The sequence below is a fragment of the Phoenix dactylifera genome, chromosome 12 (genome assembly GCF_051530095.1).
Source record: "Phoenix dactylifera cultivar Ajwa chromosome 12, Ajwa_hap1_PhDact_Kaust_v1.1, whole genome shotgun sequence".
NCBI lineage: Eukaryota > Viridiplantae > Streptophyta > Magnoliopsida > Arecales > Arecaceae > Phoenix > Phoenix dactylifera.
The window spans coordinates 8,091,290-8,103,988 of record NC_143201.1 but is presented as its reverse complement, the minus strand read 5'-3'; the positions used below and the strand labels follow the sequence as shown (position 1 = coordinate 8,103,988).

Here is a 12,699-nt window from a genome sequence, read left to right as displayed (position 1 = left end):
ACCGAATTGGATCGGAATCACTCAAGATCCGATCAAAAATCGTAGCCGTGGATCCGACTCGATTTTCAAATGGATTGGATCTGGGTCTAAAATTATGATTCGAAAAAAAATCCGAATCGGATCGGAATCACTCAAGATCCGAGCTGATTTGACCTATTTACACTCTAATACTCTCTTGTCAAAAATGGAATCCTTTGAGGCTTTTATTTTGAATGAAAAATGAGTAGAGGAAGAGCAATAGACGGCAGCCCTGCGCATCCATCCCACAAGGAACAGCGCTTGCGAAACATATTTATTTATCATAAAAATGTTATTGTGGTCGGACGGCCAATGTTGGACTTGTCTACCAGATCGGACGGCTAACGTGGTCCAGCTTATATAAAACTATGTGCATGGAGAGAGAAACCCCCTTTAGTAACTTAGTTTGGCGCTTTGAGTCAAGATTTTCTACCCGAATTTTTTAAATCAATAATCTCTCCAAGATGATCACCGAATTCTTTCTTTCTTGCTACGAAATCGGAGACAAATTTCGCTCTCAATCCTACCCAAGAACTTTTCCCTTTCCCTCGAGGATTTTGATTCTTCACACCGCCCCCTTTGCTACCTTCTCGGTCTCTGCTCTTCTCTGAGCTTTTATTAGGGTTTGCTCTGGAGTCCGCCTAGGGTTTTGGGTCTCTGGCGATGGGTTTGCCGATTTCTTCCTTGAATTGAGAGGGGGAAGGTAGATAGAGGCATTGGAGGTCCAATTGAAGCGGTGGGAACAAGAGAAAGAGAAGATGATTACGGAGAAACCCAGCTGGATTCGTCATGAGGGGGTGCAGATCTTCTCCATTGACGTCCAAGCGGGCGGTCTCAGGTTCGCAACCGGTGGGGGAGATCACAAGGTGAGATTTTTATGTCGAATCCATTTTTGATTATTCACAACTTGAAGTAATATCGTCGATTATAGTCATCTTTCAGTTGTTCTTCCAGTTCCCTTTAGTATCTCGTTAAGGGATTTGACAGGAGTGCACTAGAGTGCTATTCGTCTTCTTGTTTTAAATAATTTGCTGATTTTCAGAGTAATAATACTATCTATTTTGTCTTCCATTAAGTTTGGTAAACTGAGGAGATGATGATTTATCTATGAAATTTGACGGATTGTGTTCAAATTTCAGTCTTGATATAATTCTTGGTAGGCACTTGTTTTCAGGAAGTTTGCACTCAATTGCCTTTAGTACATGCCTTTAAATTCTATTTTTGGTTAACTTTATAGGTCAGCTAGTTATATATAAAAAAAATTATCTTTTGGACAATTGTATGTCCTCTATGCATTTGTAGTTGACTGTGATTTGAATTCTTAACATTTTGATGACATACATAAACAATATGTAATTTGATTATGACAGATCAAAAGATGTGATGGATATCTTCATATTAGTTGCCAGTGACCATTTTTTTAACTCTTTTAGCTAAAATCTGTTTCCATTTTCCGACATGCGTTCCATGTTAGTATATCACTTCTGTCCACTAGTTGGTACCTGAAATAAGTTATATTTGAGGAATATTGTCTGTAAACAAACAACGATTTTGTGGCCATGTTTATGGTTATCTTGAATAGCCTATTGAGTGAATAGCTGCTGGACTGATGTTACATATCGTACTTTTTTTTGCATCATATGTTAGAACATTTATATGTTGTTCATCTGATGGCATATTCTTGATGTAGGTTCGAATATGGAACATGAAATCAGTGGGGAAGGATTCAGACAATGATCATTCCACCCAAAGATTATTGGCAACTCTTCGTGATCACTTCGGATCAGTAAATTGTGTTAGGTGGGCTAAGCATGGCCGTCATCTTGCTTCTGGGTCTGATGATCAGGTTATTCTTATTCATGAGAGAAAACCTGGGTCAGGAACGACTGAATTTGGCAGTGGAGAGCCTCCAGATGTAGAGAATTGGAAAGTCATCATGACATTAAGAGGTCATTCTGCAGACGTGGTAAGTACCTGCTTGCACTTATCTTGATATTAGCTTTGTTTTTGCTGCAGCCAAGGAAGCTTATTGACTTCTAAATTTTTCTTTCTTTAATCTTGGATTGAATATGTCTAACAGAGGAGTTTTTATTTTGCTCAATGCCTGAAGTAGGTGGATCTTAATTGGTCTCCAGATGACTTGACATTAGCTAGCGGCAGTTTGGATAACACTGTTCACATCTGGAACATGACCAATGGCATGTGCACTGCTGTCTTGAGAGGGCACTCTAGCTTGGTTAAAGGGGTTGCTTGGGATCCTATTGGTTCGTTTATAGCGAGTCAGTCAGATGACAAGACTGTCATCATATGGCGCACTAGCGACTGGAGTCTTGCTCACAGGACAGAAGGGCACTGGGCAAAATCTGTACGTGTTGAAATATATACTTGTTTATTACTTTTTCTGATATAATCAGATACTTACATAAAATTGGCACTTTTCAGCTTGGTTCGACATTTTTCAGGCGACTTGGGTGGTCACCTTGTGGCCATTTTATCACTACCACCCATGGGTTTCAAAAACCTAGACACTCAGCACCTGTGCTAGAAAGAGGTGAATGGTCTGCTACCTTCGACTTTCTAGGCCATAATGCACCTGTTATTGTAGTAAAATTCAACCATTCTATGTTTCGGAAGCATTTCTCCAGCAGTCAGGAGTCCAAGGCTGCACCTACTGGATGGACCAATGGAGCCTCTAAGACTACAGCAAAAGAGCTACAACCATACAATGTCATTGCTATTGGAAGTCAGGATCGCACTATAACTGTATGGACAACAGCAAGTGCCCGTCCTCTATTTGTTGCCAAACATTTTTTTACACAGAGTGTTGTTGATTTATCATGGTACATGTCTCTATCTAGTTAAAAATTGTGATACTGCATTTTTGACTTCTTATGTATCCAATTATTGCCCTTAATCCTAAAATTTACCTTTTCTGAAACAGGAGTCCAGATGGGTATGCACTTTTTGCCTGCTCCTTGGATGGAACAGTGGCTACTTTCCAATTTGAAGTGAAGGAGCTGGGACATAGGTTAACCGATGCTGAACTGGATGAGTTGAAGAGAAGTCGATATGGTGATGTCAGAGGAAGGCAAGCAAACTTAGCTGAAAGCCCAGCACAGCTATTGCTAGAGGCAGTGTCTGCAAAGAAATCAGCTAACAAGAAAGGTGCCTCCAATATTCAACAAAATCAGATTCCTGGTAAGTCCTCTGCCGATATTGCGAACCCAATCATCAGTCAGTCTATTCCAAAGGCTCCCGAAACCCAACTGGAAGATGGAAAGAAAAATGGAATAGCCAGTGGTGATGGTTTAAATAAAATTGCATCTGCTAGGGTTACTAGTCCTGTGAAACAGAGAGAATACCGGCGTCCTGATGGACGAAAACGAATAATTCCAGAAGCACTTGGAGTTCCTGCCCATCAGGAAAATATCTCTGGTGTGGCCCAGGCTCAGCAGGTGGATTTCTCTTCCTTAGCCTTGGGTCAGCAGAAGGATGATTGTGGAGTGCCTCTTGCTGATGGAGGAATAAAGGAAGCTTCCTTTAAGAGACTTTTAAGTGGAAGCTCTGATCCTGGCAAGTGCAACACTTGCGGGTCAAAGGAGCGTTCTGGTGTTACTGCAAGGGCTAACATTAATGAAAGTCTTGTTATTGAGAAGGCACCAGCCTCTGCTAGCAATGATGGAGGGATGAATATAGAATATTCAGGGTCAATATGTATGCCAAGTGCTCTAGCTTCTTGCAATGCTCTTTCTATTCGGGTATTTAATAAGAGAGATAATGATGACAGCTTACCGCTTTGCTTGGAAGCTAAGCCCATAGAAAGATCTGTGCATGACATAATTGGTGTTGGAAATGCCTTTTTTACGAAGGAAACTGAAATAACCTGCACAATTGGAACTCAAATTCTTTGGTCTGATCGTGTATCCGGAAAAGTAACTGTCTTGGCTGGGAATGCCAATTTTTGGGCTGTTGGTTGCGAAGATGGCTGCCTGCAGGTACTTTAGGAATCCTTATGCTGTGAATGGAATGTTATTGAAGTTATACAGCCTCTTAAACTCTCAATATATGGTTTATGCTTTAAGTAGCACTTATTTGGCAATGATTATTTTAACTATAATTTACCGAATAACAGGAAAAGTGCAGGATGGATGTTTCTTGATGGCATGAGAATACTTTCACATGAAGTGCATTAAGACAATTTGGACTTATAGGCATATAATATGATTATATTCTTCTTGGTCAAGTTTAATGGGACAAATATCCTCTTGAAACAGTTTTGATACCAAAGGCAGTCAAATTGCCCAAGTGGTTGTAGGTGGTGAAACTTAGGTATTACCAAGAAGTATGTGTCCAATATAAGTTTGTATATGGAAACTATTAGCAGTGGAAATATGCAATTCCATCCGATGTTTTGATTTAGCGAATGAACAATAAGATTAGAGATATGAAGTGTCCCATTCTATTAGGGAATGAAATAATTAAACTGGCCCTTGCTTTACTGAGTCTATTGAACCGGCTGATTTGTGGATCAGCTCAACTGGAAAATGGTCCATCCTGCAATGAAATAGTTCCCTGCTTAGAACCTTTAGCATAGTGGCTGCTGTAGTAGGCTTTTGCCCGATTTTTCGGCTACTTCATACTCAAGCGTGATATAGCACCACTATGATGCTTAGCATAGTGTTTAAGGCTACACCCACTATAGTGACCACTATTAGCAGTCATAACGGCATATTTTTAAAACAATCTTGTTTTCTGCCTTAGTGAAAACTGAAATAAGTGAGATAATTTCTTAAACCTGAGAGTGACTGTTAGAGGTGGGGAGAGTGGAAAACTGGTAGGGCCATAGAATTTGCATCATGTTAGTAAACGATGTAAAAGTCTCCATGTCCGGCTCCACTCATGTGCCAAGCATGTGACATGATGAAACCCATACTGACTGCACATTGTCAGGATCAGAAGTTTTCATGCTATATACTGTAAGATTTTAAGCTAGTAACAGGAATATGCCCATGTGCAACATTTGCAGATAAATGCATTCTCTTTCTTCTACAGATAAAGGAGACTGCTGTGCCTTAGTGTAAATATGAGAAAAGCTATATATTGTTGCTTAATTACTTTTTCCGTTTTTATCTTTTACGGATCATATCTCTTTTCAAGCCCTCTCTTACTGGAGTTGCTTGGATGTTTTGATAATATCCATGACATGTGGACTTCTATTCAGGATTATTCATAATTTCATATCTTTTGTTTCATTATGTTTTTTGCATGTGCCTGTGGACTAGTATTTCAGATGAACAAAAAAGATTATCTGCATGATATCCAAGCAGATTTGATTAAAATTTGTAACTGAACAAATGAACCAATGAACCAGAGAGGTATGATTAAATTACCGACTTCATGAAGGGGTAAAACTATGATCCAAAGTGCAATTATAGTTTTTTAATGACATCTAGGCACTCATGCAATCATATCTAATTTCTTGATGAGTTAATATAGTTGACATTTATAACTCATGCTCATTATAAAGTTTTAGTAGACTTCCTATAAACTTAACTAAAGCTCATAATTGATTATCTGCTTACCTTGCTCTTTGAATTTCAAAAATTGCTATATGGAGATTTATTCCATCAATTTTGTAGTTAGATTTCACTAAGCTACCTACACTAACAAATCTCATTTCATGTTTGCCAATTAGTTGACATTCTCTTAAAGCCCAATTGCTTGGCATATTTACCATGCTTAAAATCGTTAGATAAAAGTAGCAATAACCTACATTGATCTCTTGTAGACCAATAGTGTAATAATGGTTACCATGATGTTCTTCTACAAAAATGTGCTTCAATAATGACAAGTCATACCATGTATTGTGACTTGCACTATATTGATTGTTATTCTTGATGCTTACCTCTAAGTGAAAAGTTTTTTCATGCCTTTTTTCATTAATGGCATCCAAGTTAATTTTGTGCTTTCAGTTCCTTTTTTTTGCTCCCTTTGACCTGAATGTCAAATAACCTATTTGCTGAGATTGTCTTGTCTGAACTGGACACCTTCTTTTTTCTATTATTGTAATTCTTATGGTACCTTTGATATGTTTTTGTCACACATTCTGCTCATCGTCCTCATATTTGCTTGCACATAATATGTTCAGAGTTCCTAGTTAATCTCTTTTGGTTTCCTTGAAAGTTTGCAAATTTACTCCACTAGGAATATTAAGGAAATTCATAATTTATGTAAATTACCCAAAAGCAATACCTCCAGTGGATTCGAATTCTTGTAGGAATTTCTTGTAGATTTCTCTACATGCAGTCAGAGTCAGTTGCTTTTCTACTTCCCAATTTGTTACCCTATTGCCTTCCTATTTGATTTGTTTGAGCCTCGTTAAAGGTTTTTCTCTTCTCCATTGGGACCCAAACTTTCCAGACTTTATACTTATATCGCGAGATAACTCCTCTCCACTCTCTTGACAGATACCAAATATTTACTCTCTTTCACATTTATTTGGATTATTCACATCAAATATGGATATTATCTCCATATTGGATCCAATCCATGCATGAACCCTGTATTACAAGCCAATGGCCATCAAATCCCATGCTTAATTCCTGCTTATTTGATCTAATGGCTTAGATATTGGAAATACACAGCCTTACAGTCTCGAGATGATATGCTAAATATCAAGTGATCAAACTGGTCAATCTCTCTGTCTCCTTACTATGTCATATTCCCTTTTGGTAACCCATGCTAAAATGATGTTCATAAGGTGCCGAAACAACTCCCCCTTCACTCGGTAATAAAATTTATCTCATGATGAACTTGACCGCTAATCTATCTTGGCATCCCACTATCTATTTCCATGGATGACATGAGAACACATTGGAATGAGCCAATCTGGTGATGTTGGTGGTGTACATGAAGGCCAGCATAGTGAATGAAATCGCACAGTGCTAAGCCTACAATATGATTCCAGACCTCAAGGCCTTGGTCAAAAGTCTATCATGTTCAACCATTTAAGCTATAGATATGACCTTTACTCTATAGACTTGAACAAGCTTTAAGAACTTAACATACATTGATGCAATGAAATGGTATCTGAAATAAAATTAAATACATTTTTTTTGCTTCTAGCAATTTGTGGCCCTTGTTTTAGTTTCTTGTGATATTCTTGTTAGTCTAACTTGGCTAAATGTATCTCTTAGTTTAGAAAGGAAAACTAATTTAACACTCAACATCTTGTCACTCTCCTCATAATGAATTAATTATTACTTCATTTTCACCTTAACTGTTAAGTCTCATGATCTTATAGGAAGCTGTGTTTTTTTTGCATTCACATTATTTGCATGGAATTAGTAGCAAAAGAAGCATCAATTTAGCATTTTTTAATTCGTTCTAGATGTCACGTGTTGATCTAAATTAAGATATTGTTATCAGTCTATATTTACAATTTTCTTTAATTAGAATGAGTAGGTCCATGGGAATTTCTGCATGTGCTATGCAATTAGTTTTCATACATAGATGTATGTGTATACTTACATATATTCGTGCATGCATACACACTTGTTTTAACATATGTGCTGATGCATGCACTTGCAAAAGATTGTAGACTTGAGATATTTTAACTAAAATTTAAATTCTGAAAACATTGAAATTCTTTCTTGAAAGGTCTTAGAATCTATATAAAAGATATCTTTTTTAGAAGTTTTTAGAGTCTTCTTCTCAGGGTTTGCTGCATCATACCGAATTGAACGATACGGGGCGTACCGTACCATACGGTTTGGTACCAGTAGTGTGCGAAAATTCGGTATGACGAGGCGGCCCCGTACCTTACCGACACAATGATAGGATAACACCGGTATGGGACCTAGTACCGAGATGGCGTATCTTGCTTCTTCTATAGAAGTCTACCTTGTTTTAAGCTTTTTAAAGAGAAATCTAATTGTTGTTATATTTGGCTTCGAAAATTGGGAAAACATAAGCTGCTTTTGTATTTTTTAAGGATTTCTTGAGTACATATATACATGGGGAAGTCATTTATAGTCTTATATTGTGCATCAATTGTTTGGTGTCTTGGACTTGCAAAATTTTCTAAGGGTAAATTTCCCCATCACTCAGCCTGTTTTGGATTTGTGAAAGACTTATTTGGATAATCTTTTGTCTATTAGTTCCAACTACATCAATAACTCAAGTCAGCAATTGCCCATAGCTTGATGCCGTCGTAGTACAAACATGTCCAATCTGATTATCGATGTAAGGAAACAGCATCTGATACCTCTTATGGAACATTCAAGTACAATATGACTATGGTTATTATGAAAAATGTTTTAGGCATCTATTAGAATTTGTGTGCCAATACTATCTAGCATTATGGTACTAAACTATCTGGTTTTGTGTTGGATCAGTGTGAACTGTTCTGACTCACATGCAAATTCCTCATTACTTTGTATTTTGCCATAGCAGTTCATAGTTATATAGCATAATGAAAAGATCTTTTCCTTCCATTTGATAAGATATACACGAAGTGTGGAAGACGAGCAATGCCAGCCATGATGATGGGATCTGCAGCAGTTTTTATAGATTGTGATGAGTGCTGGAAGTTACTACTTGTCACAAAGAGGGGATTGTTATATGTGTGGGATCTTTTTAACAGGACATGTGTTCTGCATGACTCTTTAGCTTCTTTGGTCACTTCAAGAGAGGATCCATCAGCAAAAGATGCCGGTATGAATTTTCAAAAATTTATGCTTTTGGTATAAAAAAGTCTAAACATTTCAGATTTTAGGCTAATAATGCTTATACTGCACCTTGATTGCTGAAAATGGTCATTCTAGGTATATTATATTTATGTAATCTGCATTTGGTTCCATGGCAGGCACAATTAGAGTTATATCTGCAAGGTTCTCGAGGTCTGGCTCACCCTTGGTCGTTCTTGCAACTCGTCATGCATTTCTTTTTGACATGAACCTGATGTGCTGGCTAAGGATAGCTGATGATTGCTTTCCAGCTTCCAATTATGCAAGCTCTTTTAACTTGAGTTCTATTCAGAGTGGCGAATTAGGCAAATTGCAAGTTGATGTGGGCAAATTCATTGCAAGAAGGCCAAGCTGGAGCAGGTTTGTGCATCTTTTACATTGTTGGCGATTTTAAGAACTACAGAGCAGCCATAAAAAGTCATTCCATCATCTTGCTGTTCCTTTAGTGTCAGATGCTAGCATTTTCTAAATCTTCATATAAGCACCAATTCATCAGGAATTCTACTGTGGCCTTATGCTGCAGGGTAACAGATGATGGGGTGCAGACACGTGCTCATCTGGAGACACAGCTGGCATCGACACTTGCTTTGAGGTCACCTAATGAATATCGCCAGTGCTTACTCTCCTATATACGGTTTTTGGCCAGGTTAGTGTGTTTACATTTATCTATTATAGATGCTTTAATAATTCTTCAAATTGTTAGAATTATTTTAATTTGCTGCTTATGTTTTTAACTTTTCATCTTTAAAATTGAGCGAGAATTAATTTTCAGCCAACTTTCAAGGATGCATGTTGTGTGATGAACTCATATAACGGTATCTTGTTTCGCTGCATTTTGTTTACTTAAAAAAAAAAAAGAAAAAAAGAAAACAGGTAAACTAGAAGATTGGATTCTTCATAGAATATTTATCAATTTAGGCAACATTCCTGACTTATTGTAATACTGCTGGGTAACAGGATATTTGATGAAGTTAAATTCGCAGAAAGCAAGATACAAACTTGTCAAAAAATTTTTTTTCCTTTAATGATTCAGAACAATGAATTATTGATAATAGACATTTGATAAGACCAAATGATAAAAATTTCCTGAAAGCAGTATACAGACTTGTAAATTTTGAAACTTAAAGTTGAAAACATAGTTAACTTTGTATTTCTACTATAACCATTTGATCTGAGCTTGTCCAGTGTGTGTGTGCGCGTTTCAAAATCTACTCTCTCATGGGAGTTACTTATCATACTTGATGTAACAACTTCATTATTGGAGCAGTTAAGCCCTTTTGGGCTACCAGAAAATTTCTGAATTCTGTTTTATAGCTTGCTTACATTCATTACATTAGACCTCGCTTATAGATTGACTAGAATTTCTGATCCCATGTGCCAGCTGAACTTACATTCCTACTAAAGGGCTTATAAAAATTGTGTACAGCTTTGTTGGGATGCAGCCTATTACGGGTGCATAGGAATTGGTCATATGTAAATATGCCGAGCCATCCAATTTATTTTGTAATTAATGTTTGACATTGAAAAGTTGTAATTCTAGATGTTATGCTGATAATCCATTTATTTGGGTCTGTTCTACTCTCCCATAACTGAATCTAGCTGCAGGTTTTTGTGGCTGCAAACAACCATAAAATGTGCTTCATCTGCACTCTCAAGGTGTAGGCACAGTGGTTGTAAGCAAGCCCCAATTACCTGCATCTAAATTCAGTTTGAAGGGAGTAGAGCAAAATTTCTTTTGTTATGTTACAGAGAAGCTGATGAATCCCGCCTACGTGAAGTCTGCGAGAGCTTTCTTGGCCCTCCCACTGGAATGGCCGAGGCTGCATCTGCTGATGCAAAGAACCGAGCATGGGATCCTTACGTGCTTGTGAGGCTCTCTCAACCTGTGCTTGTCATATGTTTTTATATTCATCTTTATCACTAAATATATTTTCTGTTGTTCTTTCAATTTGATCAATGTCTTTGCCATCACAATCCACGAGCTGACTCTTAAGTAGATTGATCCTATCTGGGGAAAGTAAACTGAATATAAGTAATGCATGCTGTTCTGCATGCCAATTAAGATGTCTTGCATTGCTGGTTAGAATTGTCCAGTAATTATTTCTGCTAACATCATTGCTTTTTTTTTTTCTTGGGTTACTCAAACCTTCTAAGACAATTGAATATTAGTAAGCTTTCTATAATTCCTATGCTTCAGTTGCCTTCCCCTTTTTTTTTCATGTTACTTTGTAATGGCCATTTAATTTCCCTCCCAAGTTATAAAATCTTTGTGTTATTGCAGGGAATGAAAAAGCACAAACTCCTCAGGGAAGACATCCTTCCAGCCATGGCATCAAATCGGAAAGTCCAGCGGTTGTTAAACGAGTTCATGGATCTCCTTTCTGAATATGAAGCTGCTGAAACAAATGCAGATCAAATGGATGTGGCCCCACCTACAATTGATGCCAGCTAGTAGTTTGGCTTATGTCAGTGGTGCCTTTGCCTTGACACATGAGTATTAGTCACCTGTTTGTGTTGATGTAAGGAACGCACTGAAAGAGAGAATGAGATGGTACATTTTGCCATCATCTCTGTCTGTCAACATCTAGCTTATGCCATGGAATAGCCTCACGACTTCACTTTTTACCAGTGTTGTCTCTCTAATGCCATGATGTAACAGTTGACTGTGCAACAAGGGGATAATGTATGCAACATGAAATCTAGGGAAATACTACCAGTCCAATCTCATACTTTCCTATATTCCTCAACTTCGTTATAGAATTGGTGCTATATGGTTATTGGTTGTTGGCAGTTTTATTTGAGTTTTTCCACTTATTGACTGTGTTATCTAGCAGCTGCAACAGGCCCCTCTAACAAAGGTTCTTTTATCGAATTTATGTCTCTCATATGTTTGAAATTTATAGTTATCTTATCTAGTTCTTGTATAGCTTCTTTTCCTCCCAAAGTCCAAAGTTTCAGGGTGGCTTGAGACCATGAAAAAAACTCCGAATTGGTTATCAGCGTGTCAACTGGTTGAATTGGCAATGTTACTGCTGTCTCTCTATGCATATGTTTCTTTCACTCAAGTTCCTTGTGGGGATTGCTGATGAATAATTGCCGGAGCTGGTATTTATTCCATTACGCAAAATTGTTGAAGTTCATAAAAGCACTCTTTTAGACAGATGGTGTAAAGTAGAAAACTGATACAGGTTTAGACATTGAGGATCTGAGCTCAGAATTTTGGAGAGATCAACATGTACGGAGAACGTATGGAAACATAGGTGGACACAGCACCAATCCCGGGGAGCAACTCTTAGGCATGAAAAGAGATTTAGTTATAATAGCGAATCATATCAAAAACCCTTTGCAGTACTAATTTTTGGATGCTGAAATCAAAGAGTTCAATTAAAAAAAAATCATAGTTTTTGAGTCTTGAAAATGAAAGGAAGAAAGAGGGGAAAATTTTTGAACATGTATGTGAAAGCATTTTCTGGAATATTTATGATTAAGATGTAGGAACTGAAAAAAGGTGGAAAGTGAATGTGCCTTGACCGACTTTTTTTTCTTTTTCATTTTTTTAAGAATCATACTTTACTTGATACCAAACGACTTTTTTTTGCTGAACTATGAAATTATAAATCATATGTAAAGTTTATAGGTTATGAGATTCTATATAGACTAGCATACATGTACATGCACTGTACGTTTAATAAGGAAAGTTAATCAGAAAATAGATGATCAAAAATATTAGATAAATACAAAAAATTAAAAAGAAAAGTGGGAGAGAGAGATTTAAGATGGATAAGGTTGTTGGAAAAGTTTGTTAGGATAAATAGTGAGGAATTTAGGGCCAGTGGGTTTGGATGTAGGAAAGAGGATGCATGTGAGCTATCACATTTTTGTTTCCAAAATTACCAATGCTAATGATTGTTATGAAATAAAGTTTTGTATGTGA

At 37.2% G+C, this 12,699-nt stretch overlaps 1 protein-coding gene across 5 annotated transcripts; it reads left to right on the top strand.

The window, feature by feature from the left end:
* The first annotated feature begins 407 nt into the window (after positions 1-407).
* HIRA (histone chaperone HIRA-like protein) lies at positions 408-11,504 on the top strand. Of its 5 annotated transcripts, none has more exons than XM_008803004.6 (10): positions 408-884; positions 1,709-1,984; positions 2,132-2,383; positions 2,461-2,858; positions 2,960-4,013; positions 8,523-8,733; positions 8,885-9,125; positions 9,289-9,411; positions 10,515-10,632; positions 11,047-11,504. In XM_008803004.6, exons 1-10 carry the CDS (start codon positions 777-779, stop codon positions 11,215-11,217), a joined length of 2,952 nt encoding a protein of 983 aa, XP_008801226.4. In that variant the 5' UTR covers positions 408-776; the 3' UTR covers positions 11,218-11,504. The 5 variants fall into 5 exon arrangements, 3 of the variants coding, with proteins under 3 accessions (XP_008801226.4, XP_088564339.1, XP_088564340.1); XR_015971831.2 differs by having other exon boundaries at positions 417-884; positions 10,371-10,632; XR_015971830.2 differs by having other exon boundaries at positions 417-884; positions 10,365-10,632.
* The last annotated feature ends 1,195 nt before the right edge of the window (positions 11,505-12,699 follow it).

Bases quoted from the DNA above. Each gene is read 5' to 3' on its own strand.
- HIRA (XM_008803004.6), top strand. From the start codon at position 777: ATGATTACGGAGAAACCCAGCTGGATTCGTCATGAGGGGGTGCAGATC. The intron at 885-1,708 runs GTGAGATTTTTA...TTCTTGATGTAG, and splicing joins CCGGTGGGGGAGATCACAAG to GTTCGAATATGGAACATGAA. The intron at 10,633-11,046 runs GTGAGGCTCTCT...GTGTTATTGCAG, and splicing joins CATGGGATCCTTACGTGCTT to GGAATGAAAAAGCACAAACT.